Source organism: Monodelphis domestica, chromosome 1, assembly GCF_027887165.1.
Source record: "Monodelphis domestica isolate mMonDom1 chromosome 1, mMonDom1.pri, whole genome shotgun sequence".
Lineage (NCBI taxonomy): Eukaryota > Metazoa > Chordata > Mammalia > Didelphimorphia > Didelphidae > Monodelphis > Monodelphis domestica.
Window position 1 is genome coordinate 41295238 of NC_077227.1, and position 20542 is coordinate 41315779.

A 20542-nucleotide genomic window follows, 5' to 3' on the forward strand; every position below is an offset into this window, starting at 1 on the left:
AAGGAATTTGATTTTGAACAGCACTAAATACAATGAAGTTCTTTCTTATATTGATCTGAATTTCTCCCTTTGAGGCCAAGAAGAATTTCAGAGTTGGAAGAGATTTCAAGAAAGGGGACATTTAGTTCATCCTCTAAAGTCCATTCTAAATCTGTGGTCACTGTGATCAAAGCCAAGAAAGAATGGGTTTAAAGGGGATCGTCTAGTTGCTCCAATTATAAATAAATGGATACCATCAGTTCTCTTTTACTAGGAATAATTTTTTTGGTAGTACTTAAATTATTTCTCAAATTTTATTCTTGTAAGTTATTGCCCTCTTATAAAGTAGAATACTGAATTTGAAGGAGCAATCTTATTTAAAAGGGAAATATATGAAGCCATTGGCCCCATCCCACTGTGGAAAAGAGAATATTAATTTGAAATTACAAGATATCCATTGTTTTCAAAAAGCATATGTAAATTTCACTGTTCTGGCTGGAAAGTAGCAACTACATGATCAGATTATGAATTTTAAAGGCAAGCTAGAAGAACCTCCCAAATTTTTCTAGTCTGAACCTGATCAGGAATCTTCTATTGAATCTGACAAATAATCATCCATCCTCTCCATGAAGTCTTCTAGGAAGGAGAATTTGCAACATCTAGAAGAAAACCATACCATTTTTGGATAGTTAAAATTGTGAGATTTTTCTTTAAAATAAGCTAAAATCTGCCTGCTGGCACCTTTCAACTATTAATCCTAGTTCTTTGTTCTGGACCATGGATCTGGAATTCTCTGTGCCTTACAGTCAAATGGTGTGATTGTAAAGATGGAGTCCCATAGTTTCAGTAATTGTCTCTGCGCATAGTTGATTCAGGTACTTGAAAACAGTTCTGTAGAAAAGGAAGTTGACTTGTTTTGCTTAGTCCAGATTCTTATATGCTTATTTTTTGACAATTATTGAAATACTTTTGATTTAAAAACATAAAATATTGCTTTAAATCCTCTCCAACAAAGTGACCTCAAAAATGTTAGTCACCCAAAATTCCTTGAAAGATTTAACAACAAGAGTTAATTTTGTTTAGGCTTATGATTATATGAAAGAATGTATAAAACAAGAGAAAGGCATTCTACTCAAAAGCACTGCCATTAGCCCAGAGGCCTCTTAAGCAGAGGCCAACTAGGAAGAAGATTTCTTGCAGATGATGATGTCCCCAAGATGATTCTTTTTACAGATGATGTTTGAAGTACATCAAACCTGTTTCCCTGTCTCCTCTTCCCTTTACCTTTCAGGACCTGGAAATCTGAATTGTGACTTAACCACTACTGATACTACTCTTTCCAAGGTTCCAAATAATATCTTAATTCCTAAATCCAATATTACTTCTTTGTTTTCTTAACTTCTTTGTAGATTTTCACACTGAAGACTACCTCTTCATCTTAGATGTGCTCCCATATCTCTGTTTTTGTGACACTCTTGTATCCTAATTCCCTTCCAGCTTAACTGACCAGTCTGAATTTTCTCTCTTGGGTCATTATCCATATATATGAGTGAATGCCCTCAATCTTGGACCTTCTTCTCTTTACAAATGCTCTCTTCCTTGATATCATCAGTTTCCATACATTTAGTTGTCATCTTTATTAGTGCTGTCTGCCCCTCCTCCCCAATTTTACTTTTTAATTACTTTTTCTGCATATGTGTTATATTACTCAAGTTGGATATAATCTCCTTGAAGATAGGAACTGCTTCATATTGTATTTTTATCCTCAGAGCTTAGGTACATGGTTGGAACAAGAGCTGGATTTGTGATTTCATTGGTATAATGGATGAGAAATCCCCCCTCAATGTATCTTCTTTATTGCTGTGGGGTGGTCCAGCCTTCCACAGGGGATGGGGTCTTGGAGGTGGGACAGTGTCAGCGGAATAATGGATGGGACACAGCTTTCTATTTAACCTGCAGTACTGGGTTTCACAGAGAAACTACTCTGCCTTGGCTGAGGCTTGGCTTTATTTTATACCCTCATTATATACACATTTACTTGGCACATAGTTTCATTCTCAACCTACATGTTTCCATAGAACCTAACAACAGAAACGAATGTCTAAGGAGATACAAAACATTGTTGCTAAGTGTAGGGTCAGACGGTAGAATCAATGTGACCCAGATATAGGTTGGGGAATTCAGAGCACAGATTTGCCAAAAGTTTTTATGACTAGAAAAGAAGGTCCTATCTAAGTGAGTAAATAAGAATCCTTAGGTTTAACTTTGTAAGTGGGATCTCCTGGTAATATTCTGGGGGGACAGAGTGGGACATCTGTATTAACCCTGCAAGCATGTTGTTCTCCTCTAGTTTTCCTGGGGCTAAGTAAGAATAATAATCATAGCAATTCCAATAATAAGGGGATGTTAATAAGGAAAGTCACGTAGGGAGGTTTCAGTGAGCGTTTCCATCCTTCTTGGGGGCTTTGCAGTCCCCGGTTTCCACGTGTGACCATGTCAAACAGCGTGGTCTTTGATGGCTCCCGGCACTTTGCTACCTTCTAGTCTTAGAGAATTGCTTAAGGCAGTGGTGGTGAACCTTTTAGAGACTGAGAGCCAAAACTGCAACCCTACCCTACATGTGAGCCCCCCACCTTATCTCAGACAGGGCTGCTGGGCAAAGTGGTGGGTCATGTGAGAAATGTCCTCAAGTGCACATGGAGAGGGATAGGGGAGCAGCTGCTTCCAGCATGTGTGCTATTGGTTCACCAATGTGGGCCTAAGGACTCGAAAAGATAAGTGAGCTTCCAAAGATCATACAGTCATTATAGATATAAAAACAGTTCTTCCTGGTTCCAAGGCCTCCTTCTAGAGAGACACCATGATATAGCTGGTCCTCTTAGTATGTACCCCAGGCCCCAGGTCTGCTCCTCACTTTGAATGGCACCAGTAGGCATAGGTCTCCTCCACAACTTATCCTGTCTTCGTAATCTGGACCTGGGTGCTGAGAGAAGTGCCAATTGACAACTCTTTTTTTATTCTGTATAACGGAAGACCCCCTCCTTGGGGTTCTGAGGCTTCTTCTTTGCCCTGGTGAAGATTTGGGTCCTGGCAAGATATAACATGAGCCTACAATGAAAGGGAAATTCAATCATGGAAAGATCAACTTGGGGCCAAACTAATAAGAGGGATATGGTTCTCAGAAGCTGGAAAACCCATCTTGCCCAAAGCATTATATTACCACTTGTGTAATGCTTTACACTCAGAAGGGCATTTTGGCACTCTTGTCCTGTCAGAGAAAGTGAGATGATTTTGGACAGCTCCCAGGATATCCACATTTTCAGTATTTCAGGCATGTAATCTCTACAAAAAGTTCAATCAAGGGAACTTTAGAAGCAAGGCTCTTGGGGGACGGCCATTAGCCTTTATACCATTTGCATGTCTGCAGATAGACTACATTAACATGCCAAGTGATAGGGGATACAAGTACTGTTTGGTCATTGTAGATAGGTTGACTAGATGGCCTGAAGTTTTCCTTTCCAAGAAAAACACCGCTGACTTTGTGGTAAAAACCCTTCTAAAAGAAATCATCCCTAGGTTTGGTATACCTCATAAAATTGACTCCAGTAGAGCGATTCATTTTACCTCATGAGTATTACAATAAGTATATCAAAATTTAGGGATAGAAGGGAGCTTCCATAGTGTTTACCACCCAAGTGTGCTGGCCAAGTGGAAAGATTAAATAGGGAAATGAAATGAAATGAAAACCCTAGTGGGATAGCTTTGTGCACAAACACACCTTAAATGGACACAAGTTCTTCCATTAGCATTATTTCACTTAAGGATGAGGCTGAGGGGAGACTTACACATCTTTTCCTATGAAATGCTCTATGGACAGCCTCTCTGGCAAGGAAGAACATGCAGGCCTGTATATGTGTCTATGTTGAGTAGGGAACGTCAACTACATGCATAGCTACAGACTCTACAAAGCAGATTAAAAGAATTGCATGAGCTAGGCTTGATCTACACCAGCATGTGCCACTCGATTATTCCCTACATGATACCATTCGTGGAGACTTGGTGTATATTAAAAACTTCAATAGAAAATCCATAACTGATGCAAAGTGGAAAGGACCCAATGAAACAATAGCAGTAACCCCTACAGCTGTAAAAATTTTAGGAAAAGATCTATGGTTTCATGTTTCGAATGTAAAGTCACAAAAAGCCATGACCAACAAACAAAACACAGAGTCAAAATTAGATCAGATCCCAGGACTCAATGTAGAAGATCAAGGAAATGCTAATAATGAATCAAAAGTTGAGTAGACTAAGATAACTGCAAGAAGAGGAAAGATCCCATCAGTCAAAATGTATTAGACAACAGTCAAGTTTCAGACTACCACAGAGGAAAAAATTATTAAGGAGAGCACAAAAGGAAGAGGGAAAGGATTTAAACATCCAAAGAACTGTGCAAGCTGCAGTGGACAGCTAAAACTTTATGTATAATCAAGAAGGGAGAAAACCGCAAATAGATTGTCACATAAGATGTTAGCAAATAAGTACCACACTTAGGGACATGCATGTACCATGCACATAACTTCAAGAACGAAGGTTAGCTCATCAGGCAATATTATGACAAAAAGGACACTAACAACCTTTGGTAAGTATGTGCATGCACCACTATACAATTAGAAACAAAACACAATACAAACTGATCTATAGGAACCCCAATGTAAATAAGTGGGCATCCACAGATTTGCAAGATGCAACTTATAAATATGCAATATAAAGTTCCTGCCAAGTCTCAGATGGAAGTAAAAGATCAAAGGATTTTTTCTGCCCGGCTGACTAAATATCATATGTAAATGTTGTACAAAATAATAGCATGTATTATAAGTAATAGACTAAGAGTTAGGACATCATAGAATATACTTAAGGTAGAAACATACTTAAGCCAAGATTAGGAACAGATCAGTTTAGTGCTTAAAGAAGTTAAAACTCATAGTGATGTAAAGTTAGGGAAAATGCATGGAATGGAATAGAACATAGAATAAGTAAGGTACCAAAAATTGTACTAGATAAGTTAAGGGCTAGCAAGCAATAAGATAGAATTGTATTAAATTTGCAAAAGTTAACATTGTTCAGACAATCTAAAAGTAGGAAATTGTTTCATTTTTCACATAAGTTGATTTATATAAATATTGTTACTGGACATTGTTGTCCAATCCTGTTTCTCATCTTTGGCAATACCATGTACCCCAACACAATTTTCCTACCCAAACTGTTTTCCATAAACCCTTCTTAGAATTAAGGTTAGGTAGCTTAGTGTAGAAATGGGTTAGAAAGATAGATTTTTTTGGGGGGGGGTAGGAACATTAGATAGCTAGAATTAGATTTTAGAATACATAGTTAATCCCAGTGCAACTTTGGGAAAATATGCACAAGACAAGAAGTGGAATTTGTAAGGATTGGGGGCAGGGAAATTTGGAATTCTGAGGACTGGGAAAGAAGCTTGAGTGGCAGTTGAGGAGCTGAGGCTTCTGGGTAGACAAATGGTTCTGAGGAGATTCTGAGGGACCTCAGGGGTCTTCTGTCTTGGGATCTAAAGCTGTGAAGTCCAGTTTTGAGGAGCTGAAGAATTACTGAAGCCACCAGAGAGGACCCTGCTTCTTTCTCCAAGCTTGTTGCTTATCTCCCATCAAATATACAACTATTACCTCACTAATCCTGAAGAAAGACATCTTAGTCCCCTGAGGGGGGACTGTTTGCACTCTCAAAAGAAGACACACCTCCCTTGACTCTTCCTGCCTCCTTGAACTATTTTCTACATTTTCTCTTAGGACAAACTAGTGATTAAGTTATAAAAAGGGGATATTTAGCTGGGAAGGGGTGAAAAAGTTTGTTGGGCACTGTTACAGGCCCAGCAGATTATGGGCCTTATAGGATCTTGGTAGGGCCACCTAATCCCTCTCCCCTTAGCCAATTTACCTAAACCCCATCAATAAACCCCTCTGTAGCAGTTAGATACTTGTGTAGGCCTTTCAATATCATTAGGTAGGGTTACCTCAAAACTAGGTACTGGTCTCACAAAGGGCACCTAAAATCATTCCCTCTGTGGTGAGACCCAGACTAAAACCTGACACTAAATCCTCACTGAAGAAGAGGTATAGACCTCTTCCACAAGTGGGACTGCCTGGGGAGAGTCAGCCATTTCCTTAAGGGGCTTCAAGTGATAACTGTCAGCCTGTTAACACTTGAGTGAGAGAGGGAGTTGCCATTCCTTCTCTAACATAGGCTTTCCCCCACACTTTGTTCCTGCTCCCACAAACCACCTGATACCTTACTGGTATACCACCTTAACCAGTGAACTAAACCATTTGTTATAATAATAAGATCCATTTTTACAAAATGGGTAATTTTAGTTAATTCTTATATTAAATTTTTGGAGGTCTCATTCATACTTCTATGCTTCATTGATATTTACCGTTATTAAAAGCTGACTGACAGAGTTGACTTTGCTTTTTTAATCATTATTTGAGGGGATTTGGTTTAGGTGAGTATAGAGAGAGGAGGTCTCTCATAATATGATTCCATTATTCTCATAATAAACTTATGTGGCAAAAATCAGATAATATACTGGGGATGACCTGACTGAATTGGGCCTCCTGCCAAGCTTTCCATAGATTTATTTTCCTCTTCATCTTTGTCCAGAAATTTGTGAGAAGATAATACTTGTAATCTTCCACTATCTTTCTCTGTAACATTTTGTAAAGTTTTATGTTCTTAAATGTGTGTTACCAGTGGTAGCCATGTCTTTGTGGTTAACAAATTAAAATCTTCACTGGTTATGTGGACTCTTGTGGCCTGTGCTCCTTCAATTGGTTTACAGAATTCTTTAGAAGACAGTGAACCAACTATGCTAGTATCTTTTCCTTTATCTGTTTCTGATTTTCACTATTAATAGCTTGTTTGAATATTCAAAGCCTCAATTGCTACAACTTCATGCAGTGTTGTTTTCTCATCTTTAGACTCTTCATGTTTTTGTCTTAAATCTTGTATGTGGTCTGACTACATCTAATTATGAAATGATTCCTATATCTGGAACTAGTCGTTTCCTCTCTGTTAAGATTTAGTTATGCTTTATATTTGGGTTATTTAAGGCCATACCCATAGTAAACAAGCTCTGGGCTTTGAGTATGGCCTCCATGAAGACCTAATCACTAGTTAGATTGGTTACTAAATGACAAATATTTCTAATTCGCCAAGAACATGGCTGCCACTAGTAACATACATTTTAATATAAAGATAGAAGGGCAAAAAAGCCCATAGAACATTTGGCGTGAAGCCCAATTTATCCAGGCCATCCCAAGAACATTTACCCGATTTTGGTTCTGCTTGAAAAATTTTAGTGTCATCTAGATAAGATGTAAATTTTTTTAGCCTAGCAACTAAAATTCTTGTCTGGTTCTAGCCAACTTTTCTATGCTTAAAACTTTACTAATACATTGTTCCATCTAACCTTGCCTAATAGCTGTTCTCAAAATTTAGCATTCTTGCTTCATGCCTTTGCCCAGGATCTTGATTGGAATATACTGTGAGCTTTTTTCAGTGTCCAGATAAAGTGCAGTCTCTCATACAAAAGCCTTTCTCTTTGCTCTAGTTTATCTTTCTTTCCCTCAGGAAAATGTCTTATATTTATTTGTCTATGTATATGTTATATCCTACCCCATCTCTATAGTGGATTGTAAGCTCCTTGAAGATTCAGTTTTCTTTTTATATTTCTACCCCCAGTACCTAGTTTAGTGCTTTGCACATTATAGGTACTCATTAAATCTTTGTTGAATCATTGAAGATTTCTGTTACTCTATTTCATAGTGTACTTTTTAAGGAAGTATGGACAACACCAAGATAAAAATAGGAAGAGCAGTTAGACCAAACCAAGGAAATAGAAAAAAAATCAGTGCTAGAAATCTAATTTCAGAGGCATTGCAGGAGTCCATTTTCAAAATATTTGAAAGCAAAGAGGATGCCAGATGGTTAGAAAAAAATGTGGACAATATTACCAAAAGACAGTAATAGAGAGAACATCAATAATTATCAATCCATATGTTTATTTTCTGATCTTTATAAAATATTTTGCTTTCTTTTTAAAAGTAAAAAAGTTGGGGACAGCTGTGTATTGAGAGCCAGGCCTAGAGACAGGAGGTCCTAGGTTCAAATCTGACCTCAGACACTTCCCAGCTGTGTGACCCTGGACAAGTCACTTGACCCCCATTGCCTAGCCCTTACCACTCTTCTGCCTTGGAACCAATACACAGTATTGATTCTAAGCCAGAAGGTAAGGGTTAAAAAAAAAAAGTTTAAAAATTTCCAAACAATTTAAGTTCTCTTTGTTTCACCTCTCATTTCCCTGTCTCTATGGAAAATTAAGAAAAACAAAACTTCTGTATTAAAATGAGCTACGCAAATATCAAGGATCTCAAGTTGCTGGGAAATGGATGGAACTATTTTCTATTGTAGCTTGCATCTTGAAAAAAAATGAAGTTGAATTAAAAGCATAGAAACGTAAATGCTTAAAGATATTCTTTCAATTAGGTGACTCCCGTGCATATTAAGATTATATAAGATTCCTCACCAGATGCAACCACAAAAATAATTTTGTTTTAATAATTGTTTTTCCATATCAAATAAGGCATAAAACAGGGATTCATTGCTTAAGGATGATGAAGGCTGCTGCAAAATCTAGAGCTTTCCAAATGAGGTTGACCACTATTTTATTTTTTTATTTATATAGCTTTTAGGTAGTCATGGTTCAGTTTATGAACCTCTTTTTCTGTTCTTTTCTGTACATAGAAATGTTTGTTGATATAGTTAAATTCAAACGAAAAATAAAATTTTTAGAGTTACATCAGGCAAAAGCTAAAAGACATTAAGCTAAAAGAACATAGCAACATCTTCTCTTTAGTTGAGAAAGAGAAAGCCCAAGATTCCAGCTGAGCCATAAATTGGAGGTAGTGAAGTAAAAAAAAAAAAAAAGAGTACCAGTACCTGCCCATAGACTTTTCTTGCTGAGCTACATCCATTGGTGAAACTCTGTATCTGGCAGAGATCATGTATCCAGATCAGCAATTAAGCAGAGTAGTTGTTTTCCCTCTCCCTCACCCCCCAGCATCTAAGAGAGATTACACAGTTGTGGCACTGTAGCACAAGATTAGTCCAAGCAGCACCCACCAGAAGCTGGGGAACTACATAATCAGTGGGAAAGAAGTTAGGCCAATAGAGATCAGATATGCTAAGAGCTCTGTTATGACACTACTAAGAAGAAAGTAGCAGTTCTAGAGTTTCAGAGATATCCACAGTGTTTCATATATGTGTCTAATCTTCCCATTGATGTCATTGGGGAGAGGTGAATCCAGGTTTATGGGATAAATAATAAGCATGCTTTGTCCCTACTCTTTTAGGGCCAGGCTGCCTTATTTTCTCAAAGGGTTCTAGAGTATTCTGAGGATTGTAATGTCTCTGTTCACTGCCATCAACTCAAGCCTCTACGAGCTCAAATGCTGGGGTGGCCAAAGAGTTGTAAGGAATTAAATTTAAGGATTTGACTAAATATGTGAAAATTCTAAAATAATATGGTAGTCACCGACTTAAAATATTATAGCTCATCTAAATTACTTTTAGTAGCTTTTATTTACAAAGAGGTGGAAAGAGTGAAAGTAGTGAAATACAAAAAGAGGGTAGAGAAGATGTCTAGCCTACCACACTAAATATTGTTCTGGTGCTTGCCTCAGCCTGGCAGGGGATATTAACCCTCAAGGGGAAGGCCTCTGTGGAACTAATCTCCCCAGAAGCCAGGAAAGGAAGGCCAGCCAAGAGCCAAGGTCCCAAGTCGAAGCCGAAGTCCAAGTCCAAGATCCTCCAAGTTCCAGATTAAGGCCAAAGAGGACTCAAAGACTCAAGCTGAAGACGACCTCCAGCTGAAGAAGTTCATGATTTTTATAGTCCTTTCCTGTCCCTTCCTTTCTGCACAGGGGCCAATCTCAGCTTCCAAATTGCCTAGCACTGCTTGGGGAGGGGAGGGAGAGGGGGAGGGCGGGCAGTGTCTGTGGGATCCACTTCTCATCTTTTGAAGGTGTCAACTCTTATCATAGACCTCTGAAGGTGTCAACTCTTATCATAAGCTTCTGGAGGTGTCAACTCTTATCATAGGATTCATAAGTTTCTGATTGATTGGGTTAAAAGGGTGGAGCTCTCTAAGTAAGTGATTTGTGAATTCTCTTACTTGATGGCTTTGTGAATTCTCTTACTTGGTGGCTAACAAAGTGTTAAGTAAGGGTTTTTTGAATGATTAACTCAAAATAGACAAAGAAAGTTTGATTCATACTTCACAGAGTGACTAGCACCCCCCCCCCCCCAGTTCCATTTAATCACTTAATATCAATTAGCTTTTACAAAGAGATATTTACTTCAATGATATAACAAGAATATATATGCATTTCCATCAATGTCTATTGAGCAACAGTCTGAAAATTTAGCTTAGTTCCTGTATAATATTGATCATACCAGATTTCTAGTTAGATGCAATATGACTAACCAATGAGTACTGATGGTTCAGTGTCTCAAAGGTCACTTCTAAAGATCATTCCCTGCCTCAGGGCATCAGAGCTATGTTGTATTAGCTACAAAAGCTGGTCTAGATTCCACTTTTGGATTTCCATGGTTCCCTTTGCCAAGGTCAGAGGGTATGCCCTATATCTAGAATGGAAATGAACAAATTAAAAGGGCAAGGCCAATTTCCCAGGAGCTATTTTGTGGCCAAAGCGGGCAAGAAGGCTGTAGAGCCCTTCCCTTTACAGAAGAGTATCTTACTGAACACTGTGAGCAGTCACCAAATTAAGCAAAGAGGAAAAAAGAGAAGATTCATCACTACTTTAAAGAAGGTGAACAAAGAATTTATATATATATATGTATATATATTCCACATTCATGAAGAATGAGTATTATCCAAACTAAAACATATAATTAACTAGATACTCCAGTGAGTCACTTTAGCAATATGTTCTGCATAGTCACTACAGATGGATAGTGAACTGGTTCTAGAATTTTTTTTTATGTTTTTTTCCTAGAAAAATGGAATTCGTCACTATGAAAATAATAATTTCTTTACAATAGCAGAATAAACATACATATAAGAGCCAACATTCAAGAGGAATATAAACCTTTAGGTAAATGCTTCTAATCTTAACTCCTATTAATCATAATGTTAAAGTTAAAATACGAACTCCTGGTTCTTAGTTTCTATTGAGTTTATTAATATTACTTGAAATAGAAAAAGCAGATATATAGAGATTAAAGCCCATTTCTAATCTAATTCTGACTACATGACTCTCCACATGGCTGTCTCTCTCAACCATGGTCCTCCCCCACCCCATCCAAGGGAATAGAGAGCAAGCACTTCCTGGCACCCCTCTTTTATGTGTTGTTTTTTTTTTGGCACAACCTGTAACCTTCAGTTCTGAGTCATGTACCTAGGACTCTTCACCTGTGACTTCTGTTTAGAGTGTTGACGTGACGTCCAGCCATGCAGTGCAGGGGCTCAGGTTGGACGAGTCTGGGAGAAAGTGGTTCCCTTTACACAATAACTTGGCTAAAGTCACAGTTCCAAGACAGAAAAGAGTACTAGTCTTTTCTCATAACCCAGAGACCAGACCAGGAGAGTATTAAACATCTCTCCTTAGACCATACTACCTTGGAAGAACTGAACATTTGGAGGTTCCCAGAACTAGCTCTGAAGGCAGCTGCACAAAGAACCCGAAGCTTGGAACAAAGCTTCCTTCACCATAGAAATAGAGCCTAACTATGCCAGCTTTTTAAGTTAAGAGATAAGAAAAAGGCTAAAAAAATAAGTAAACTACAAAAAAAACCCAAAACCCAAAAAACAGAAGGTTATTTTGGTGATAGGAAAGACCAAACACAAACTCAGAAGACAAGAAAGTCAATATTGTTGTATCCAAAGTTTCCAAGGAAACTATTAGTTGATCTCAAGCCCAAAAAGATTTAATGGAGGAGATCAAAAAAGGATTTTAAAAAGCGACTAAGAGAGGTAGAAGAAAAATTGAGAAAAGAAATGAGAGTGAAATGAGAGATGATTAATAATTTCATTTAAAAAATGACAACAATGAGATGGCATTCCAAAATTAGTGAGATATGGCCAAAGCAGATCAGTGAATTGGGCATTTAATTAAAAAAAAAAAAGAAAACCCACAACTTGTAAACTCCCCAATAAACACCAAAATGGAAAATCTGAAATTAAAAGAAAGACTAACAAAATTTAAAGTAAAAAATGTCATTGGACTAATAAATATTAATAGTTATTTTAGGGAACAACAAACACAATAAAATAGATAAATAATTGGCTGATTTAATGGAAAGACAAGCTAAATTTAAAAAAAAAATGTGTAGTGTAAAGGAAGAATTAATCCAAAGCACAGGGGAGGTGCAAAGAAGAAAAAACCCCTCAAGAATTCCAGTCAGAGAACTGAAGGGGGATGGAAGTGCTCCAACTGTCACTCAGTCACTACTTCTTCAGCTGAGAGCCAGAGGAAGGAGGCAAAACCTCTCAAGCTGGGAAGAAGCTGAATCTCTCAGGGGATCAACAGCTTTCCCTGTGAACCCCTGGACACTTCTTCATTCTAAACAACAGCACAGTCATCTGTGAATACTGTAAAGCGGAACTTTGAAAGGAAGCCATCTACAGAGAAATCTCCTGTCAAAGATCTTCTACATCTCTCCCTGACCTGTTCCTGGACTCCTGAATCAAGAACTAGTTACCTGAGGTATAGGGATCAACCAGCAGCTAGTGAGAAGAGAACTGGGGTGGGGCAGTCTGCCAGAGGGGACAAGTGTTAGGGTTTCCTATTCCCCACTTTCCTTGCCCAACACCCTTACCTCTCCTTCCCTGTGTGAACCCAAATAAATTGTTTACTACTTTAGAATTAGGTCTGACTGGTTTCTGATACTAAGAAAGGGGGCAGAAGATTTGGGGAGAATCACATCTCTTCCCAAAACAAGTGAAGATTAACTCAGGATCCCAGTGCTCGAAACTGCCTTACCCAAGGAACAACATCTCTCCTTGACAGTGGGGTGACTCCAGGTTTCTGAAGGGAAGTGACAGTGGATGTCCCTAAGGAGACTAGAGTCCAAAGAATCCATCCTGCCTCTCAACAATAGCTTGGACCAAAGGGGAGGCAGTGGGTCATCTTACCAAAGCTAATCTCTCTAGTTCTTGTCCTCCATCTCCCAGAACTATTCTCTGAGGAGACATATACCCTCTGTCAAGGGAACAAGACTTGGCTACCTCTCTCCCAGAAAAGAGAGGGGAAGAAGAATCTCTTCACCCTTTCTCCCCATTTCCCACTCTCCTTCCATTCCCCCTGTTCCCCTCTCACTCCTTCTATTATGGTAGCTAATAGACATTCCCCAATAAGTCCATTAATGACCACATAAAATAATTCTCTAAGCCACTAATAATAAGACAAATATAAAACAAAACAATCCTACACTAATCGTTGTTGGTGGAATTTTGAATTGGTACAACTATTTTGGAAAGCAGCTTGGAATCATGCAAATAAAGTCACTTAGTCCATAAACATTTATTAAGTACTTACTATATGCCAAACACTGTGCTAAATGCTGAGAATTAAGGGGGGTGGGGGGCAAAAGACAGACTTTGCTCTCAAAGAACTGACAATCTAAAGAGAAAGATGAAAAGCAACTGGATATTAATAAACAAAACATATTAAGGATAAATAGGTAATAATAAAAAAAGGGAAGGTACTAGAAGTTAGGTTGAGGAAAGGCTTCCTGTAGAAGATGGGTTTGTTTACTTGGGACCTGAGAGAAGACAGGAGGTAGAGATGAGGAGGGGAAGCATTTCAAGTAGCAGTGACAAAAAAAATACCCAGAGTTGAGAGATAAAGTGCCTTGTTTGTGGAACAGGAAGGTGTAATGGAGGGGGAGAACCAGAGTCAACCACTACTTAATTTAGGACTAGAATATGTTAGAGGTGGAATGGAGCTAAAAGGTAGAGGCGGAGGGGATAGATTGTTTCTCCCCTCTCTTTTCCTAGTAAAACCCACACTAGTTGTCTTCAGAGTCACAACTATATTTCTTCAGAGACTGGGTTGAAGTAAAATCCAGGACTGATCTGCTTCTCCCTCCCTGAGGAGAAGGTATAGTTTTCCTCCCCAAGTTTCAGGTCTCTCTTCTTAGATATTATAAAGCAGGCACTTGATCTGATAAAATAGCTATTTATTCTTAAGGAACACACATAAGATAGGGTAAGTAAGATTGTGGGATAAAGTAATGGGAAAGTGGGAGTAGGAAGTCCCTAAAAGCTAACAACTGAACCCCTTCTTCCCAAATCCTGAAGGGTCAGGCCGACTGCCTGAACCACCCTGGGTCAGTTGTGAGAGCTGTCCTGACTTCTATCTGTCCTGGTTATGATATGAAGTTCAAGGACTGCTTTAGAGGGATGGAGAGGAAATCTTCCTGGGATGGATAGCTTTATGACAAAACCCTATCCATTCCTGTTGTCTTCCACTGGATTCAAGGGGTTTGGATTCACAGAAGAATGGTTAAGACTCAGAGGTTCTCTTAGACCAACCTCTCTGAAGGGCTCCCCAAAGAAAAGTGAGATAACTGCCTGGATCTTCTCAGTTCCTCTGTTCCTTCTCCGGAATTCTCTGTCCTTCTAGCCCTTCCCCCGCTTCATTTGTTCTTCTGACAGATTGAGTCTGGGTTTCCTCTCTTACAAAGGAAACCAGCATCAGTGGATAGAAGAATTAGGTACCTGGCCTCCTAGACCAACCTTTTCCCATTTAACTTCAGGAAGTTAACTGAAGAAGAACTGCCAGCACAGGACAGAGAAGTGCTATTCTTTTTCCCACTACCCATCTGCTAAACTGGCCTGTCTGCAGATAAAGGGGACAAATGCCATTCCATCATCTCCCTTCACTAGCCCTCTCCTTACCTGCCCAACAACCCAAGATGACTTCACCCTGAAGCAAAACCCTAAGTTCAGCAATGATTAAACTACTATTTTTTTAAGCCTTATCTTCCTTTTTAGAAGCAATCCTGTGTATTGGTTCCAAGGCAAGAGTGGTAATGACTAGGCAATGGGGGTTAAGGGAATTGCCCAGGGTCACCCAGCTAGGAAATTTTTGAGGCTGGATTTGAACCTAGGACCTTCCTTCTCTAGACCTGGCCCTCAATCCACTGAGCCACCTAGTTGCCCCCAAATTAACCTGCTTTCTTTTAGTCATATCCCTCCCCTCCCAGTGAACTCACTGAATATCTAGCTGTCATTACTCAAACCCCTTCTTGGTCTTATACTGCCCATGCTTTTATTCCCATTCCCCTGAACCTAAACCCTGCAGTGTTCCACTTTAAAGTTCTGGAATACTTGCTCCATAAATAACTGATCCCTTTCATCTTAAATCTTTTCCTTTCCACTCCTTCCATCTTTTGATTCTTCCCTAAGACCTAGCTCCCTCCTTATGACAGTCTCCCTGGCCACCCTTTCTAACCTTGGTTGTGCTTTCACTCATTCTCCACTACTGATCAGAACGCAGAGGAAACATAATACTCTTGGCTCCTCCTTGCTACTTCCAGGATCATCTTCTGCCACTATCCCTCTCCCTCAACTAAATCTATTACCAAGTCAAAATTCTGGCACTTCTTGTCTCCCAACTTCTTATATGCTACTTTTCTGTCCTCAGCCAGTGCAGTGCCCGGCTCACAGTCCTCTTTCCCCCTTATTCCTGCCTTCAGTGTTCATATCAGGAAGCTTTAGCATACCTAGTGATACTTCCCCAAATATCCCTACTTCCCAGACTCTTCCCATAAGCTGCTCCTCTGCCCTGCCACAGCAACCAACAGTTATGGCCATATTCTTACTTTCCATCATCCACAGCTGCACTCCTTTCATGATCCTGAGCTCTGGAATTCCCTTATCTCAGCGGTTCTCAACCTCTCAATTTGTAGCAATGAGAATACAGAATGCATATCAGGTATTTACATTCCAAATCATAACTGTAGCAAAATTACAGTTTTGAAGTAGCCACCAAAATCATGTTTTGGTTTGGGGTCACTGCAACATGAGGAACTGTGTTGCGGGGTCATGGCATTAGAAAGGTTGAGAACCGCTGTGGCTTATCTGATAATAACTTGTTTTCTTTCACTTCTCTCTGAAACTTCAGGTTTGACTGTGTAACACTCTCTCTCTCTCTCTCTCTCTCTCTCTCTCTCTCTCTCTCTCTCTCTCTCTCTCTCCACACACACTCACACACACACACGATTCCACTGCTTCCCTATCACTTCCAGGATCAAACATAAAATCCTGTTTGGTGTTCACAGCTCTTTATTATGTGGAACCCCCTCCCCTTTCCCCCATTTCCAGTCTACTTAGACATTACTTCTCAGCCATATTCTCTAGGATCTAGTGAAACTGATCTTCTTGTTATTTCTTACACAAGATACTCCATCTCCTGACTTCAGATATTTTGACTGACTGTCCCTATGCTTGGAATATTCTGCCTCATAGCTCTCTTCAAGGCATAGCTAAAATCTTATCTTCCATGAGAAACCTTTCCTCATATCCCTCAAAACTAGTGCCTTCTTTTTATTGATTATCCAATTCATCCTATGTATGTCTTGTTTGTGTATGCTTGTTTGCATATTGTCACTCCCATCAGATTGTAAGCCCTTAATACTAGAACTATCTTTAAAAAATTATTTTAATTTTTTCATGGTTACATGATTCATGGTTTCTCTCTCCCCTATCTTGGAGTTGACAAGCAATTCCACTGGGTTTTATATATATATATATATATATGTAGTGTCACTCTAACCCATTTCCATTATTATTCATTTCTGTAAAAGAATAATCCTTTAAAACCAAAACCCCAAATCACATATCTATATTAACAAGTGAAAAATCACATGTTTTCTTCTAGATTTCTACTCCCACAGTTCTTTCTCTCAATCTGGACAGCATTCTTTCTCATAAATCCCACACAATTGTTCTGGATCATTGTATTGCTATTAGTAGCAAAGTCAATTACCTTTGATTATCTCACAGTGTTACCTTTTCTGTGTATAATGTTCTCCTGATTCTGCATCATTTTATGTAGGTCTTTCCAGTAGAATAGTATTCTTCCTTTTTTTTTTTTTTTTAGTATCCTCAGTGCTTAGCATAATGCCTGGCACAATTGTTAAATACTTAATAAATATTTATTTACTGTCTGGCTCATCAAATGAGATAATTATAAAGTTCTTCAGTAAATACTTGTTCCCTCTTCCCACTTCATCCTCATTGATCTCTAAGCAGTGTTAAGACCTAGAGCAGTGATGGTGAACCTTTTAGAGGGACAGGTGATAAAAGAAATGTCCTCAGGTACCTGTGGAGAGGGAGAGGGGGAGCATCCTGGCCCTGGCTCCTTCGGGCTTTCTAGTCATGAACTCTGGCAAACTCTGTGCTGGGAGATGATGCACATGCTCACAAAGAGGGCTCTGAGTGCCCCTTCTTGCACATGTGCCATAGGTTTACCACCAGGGACCTAGAGTCTTTCCTCCAGTACGTTGGGTAGATCCTTCTTAATTATTTGTTTGAGCACTTGGAGAAGAATCTTACAGAATGAAATATAGATTGTCCACACAATTGGAGAGAATATCCATATTGATAAGTATAGAGCCATTGATATATTAATGATGTTCAAAAAATATACAGTTAATGTTAGAGTTAAAAAAAAATCCAGGTAGGCATTCACATCTTAGGACAATATTTACATAAATATATTAGCAATATATTAATATTACAATGTGAAATAAATTTATTGAAATCCTTAACCTACTTCACAAAGGCATCCTTTTTTGTTCTTAATTTAACTATTTCATGATGAATTATTTTAGTAACTAGTAAGCATTCATTTACATACAATAATGTAGTCCTTTCTAAGTAATGGTTTTATATTCTAGTTTTAAATATGTTGACTTTTAGCCTTCATATTTTAAAATATACACCTATTAAGGAGTTATTCTAAGACTTGAAATCAACTTTCAATATTAATATTATAAAGAAATAGTTTGTGTAGGAAAACATTGGCTTCATATGTTCATTTTATGTTTATCTAAGTGACAAATCCCTTCATTTTGATGTTTTTATTGTTTAAGTACTTCTCTATCCTAATCTTTTTTGTGTTATATTAAAAGTGAATTCTCAAGCCCCTCCTCTGGTGCAATAAAAAACATCTGGCAATATAAAATTCATGAGTACCACTAGTCAGCCATAACAAGTTCAGAATTAGAGAGCTCTGTTTCCCAAAGTTAGTTTTGTGATATCTCAGACTATCTGAAATTACCTTGAGATGGTATTAAGTGGGGCAGCTTACATGGCTCAGTGGATTGAGAGCCAAGCCTAGAGAGAGGTTGTCCTGAGTTCAAACTTAGCTTCAGCTACTGACTAACTGTGTGACCCTAGGCAAATCTCTTAACCCCTATTGCCTGCCCCTTATTGCTCTTTTGCCTTAGAACCTCTAAAACAGAAGGTAAGGGTTTAAAAAATAATAAAAAAAAAACTAATGTTATAAGCTTAATATTTAAAAAAAACTTCCACTCCCATCAATTTTAATTACTTTAAATAAATGCAAATTAAAAACCTCAATTTTATAACATATAACCAGAAATATGAAAACCTGTGGAAAAAGTTGAAAAATATGGAAGAAGTCATCTTTTTTTCTTTTCTAGGGACATGTATTTTTCCCCTTTGGGGCAAAACTGCAGAATTTTGGAAATTAATAAAGTGGTCCTGAATAAGAGATAATAATAATAATAAGAGATGGGTTTCTGTGAATGCATAACATTATAAATATTGTCAAACTTGGCTGATATGTTCATTAGTTTGCTTAAACTGACTTTTTGGTCTTTTTATTTTTTATTCTTGGTTATAAATTACAACTTATATGGGAGAAAGGAATAGTATGTTAAGAAAGAAAAAATAGTAAAATAATTTTAAAAAGATGAATAACATTTTAAAGATAAAATGTGCATAAATGGCTATGAGAGTCACCTTAATATATTTACATGCAATACTGTATGCATTATAAAATTATATATATATTTTTTTCAATCTTTAAAAATTGCCTTCTCTCCCTCCCAAAAGTGGGAATATGAGAGAAACAAAACCCCTATTACAAACACATACAGTCAAGCAAAAACAACTTTATGATGGACTATAAAAAAATAAAATATCTCATTTTGCACTCTCAAGCCCTTCACCTCTCTATCATGAGCTCAATCATTAGTTCTCTGGTATTGTAGTTGTTCATTACAAAATTGTTTATTTTAACCATATTGTTGTCATTGTATAAATTATTCTCCTCATTCTGTTTCTTTCATTCTGTAGCAGTACATATGAGTCTTCCCAGGTTTCTCTAAAACCATTCTCTTCATCATTTCTTTCAGTTGTATTCCTGTATACAGTTGTATTCCATTTCACTTATATACCATAACTTGTTCATCCATTCTACAATTTGTGGGTGCACCTTCAGATTCCTATTTTTTGCCACCTAAAAATAACTTCCTGGCTAGATAGTAGGTGTTTAATAAAAACTTGATTAGTTAATTTGACTTAGTGTTATATAACTTGAGAGATTATAGAGAAGGAAAGAACCTATATCTAGTCCCACATGGACTTAGCTAAAATCTTGTATACCTCATAAATGTTCCGTAATTTCAGATATTTCTAATTGCTCTCTTGGTTTTCTGTGATATAAAAGAGAATCATACTGTTGGTTGTTTTTTGGTATCCTCTTGAGGATTATCTTTTCTGAAGGTCTATTCCACTTCATCATGATTTAAAGGTGCCTGATGCTAGATCTGTCACCTGAAATAAATTAGCTTAACTAGGTTCAGAGACTCATTCCCTGAAGCTTGGCTCTTCTTCAAATATAGGATCTCAGAGAGTGGTTATAATATATGACCATGGGAGGGAATAGTCATTCCCAGGAAGCCCTGGACCCATGAAAGTTGCAGGTAAGAAAAGAGGCTGATGTATACCCTCTCATTTCTGTGAGCATCATTTATAAAACAGCAGTTAAAAAGCTCCCCTCAGCATCATTCACTACTTCAATCACAGGAAGCATTTGTAGTGCTAGTCTCTCTTGTTTGATTTTAAACTAACTTATGATGTTACATTACAGGCTGGAAGTCCAACATCTGTATCAGCTCCCCATGGCTTCTCTCGCACTTCTGTTACCCCATCTAACCAAGACATCTGCAGGTAGAGTATTGCTGGTGTGCCTGTGAGGAGACACATGGAAGGATAGTTATTCCTAAAAAATATCCCACAAAAAGCACCATTGTGCTTTGCTTCATTGTTTTCTAACTTTTTGATCAGTGTACATTTGATTCAAACTTTTAATGCTAATTTTGTGCACTGTTTGCTTGCCATGTTATCACACTATTCTCATTTCTTCACTTTGATCTATCTGTTTTCTCTTTTTTAATTGTTTTTACTTTCTGTCCT

General features: G+C 38.0%; 1 protein-coding gene across 8 annotated transcripts in view; it reads left to right on the forward strand.

Moving 5' to 3' along the window:
• The window catches only part of MARCHF8 (membrane associated ring-CH-type finger 8), a 138159-nt gene that overhangs the window by 103362 nt on the left and 14255 nt on the right, over positions 1-20542 (forward strand). For 7 of the 8 annotated variants that reach the window (XM_007478073.3, XM_056797564.1, XM_056797552.1 and 4 more), the window contains one exon: positions 20217-20296. In XM_007478073.3, the coding sequence (XP_007478135.1) occupies positions 20217-20296 (80 nt within the window). Of the gene's footprint in view, positions 1-19968; positions 20050-20216; positions 20297-20542 lie in introns of all 8 variants that reach the window. The other variant, XM_056797555.1, reaches the window with a different exon arrangement.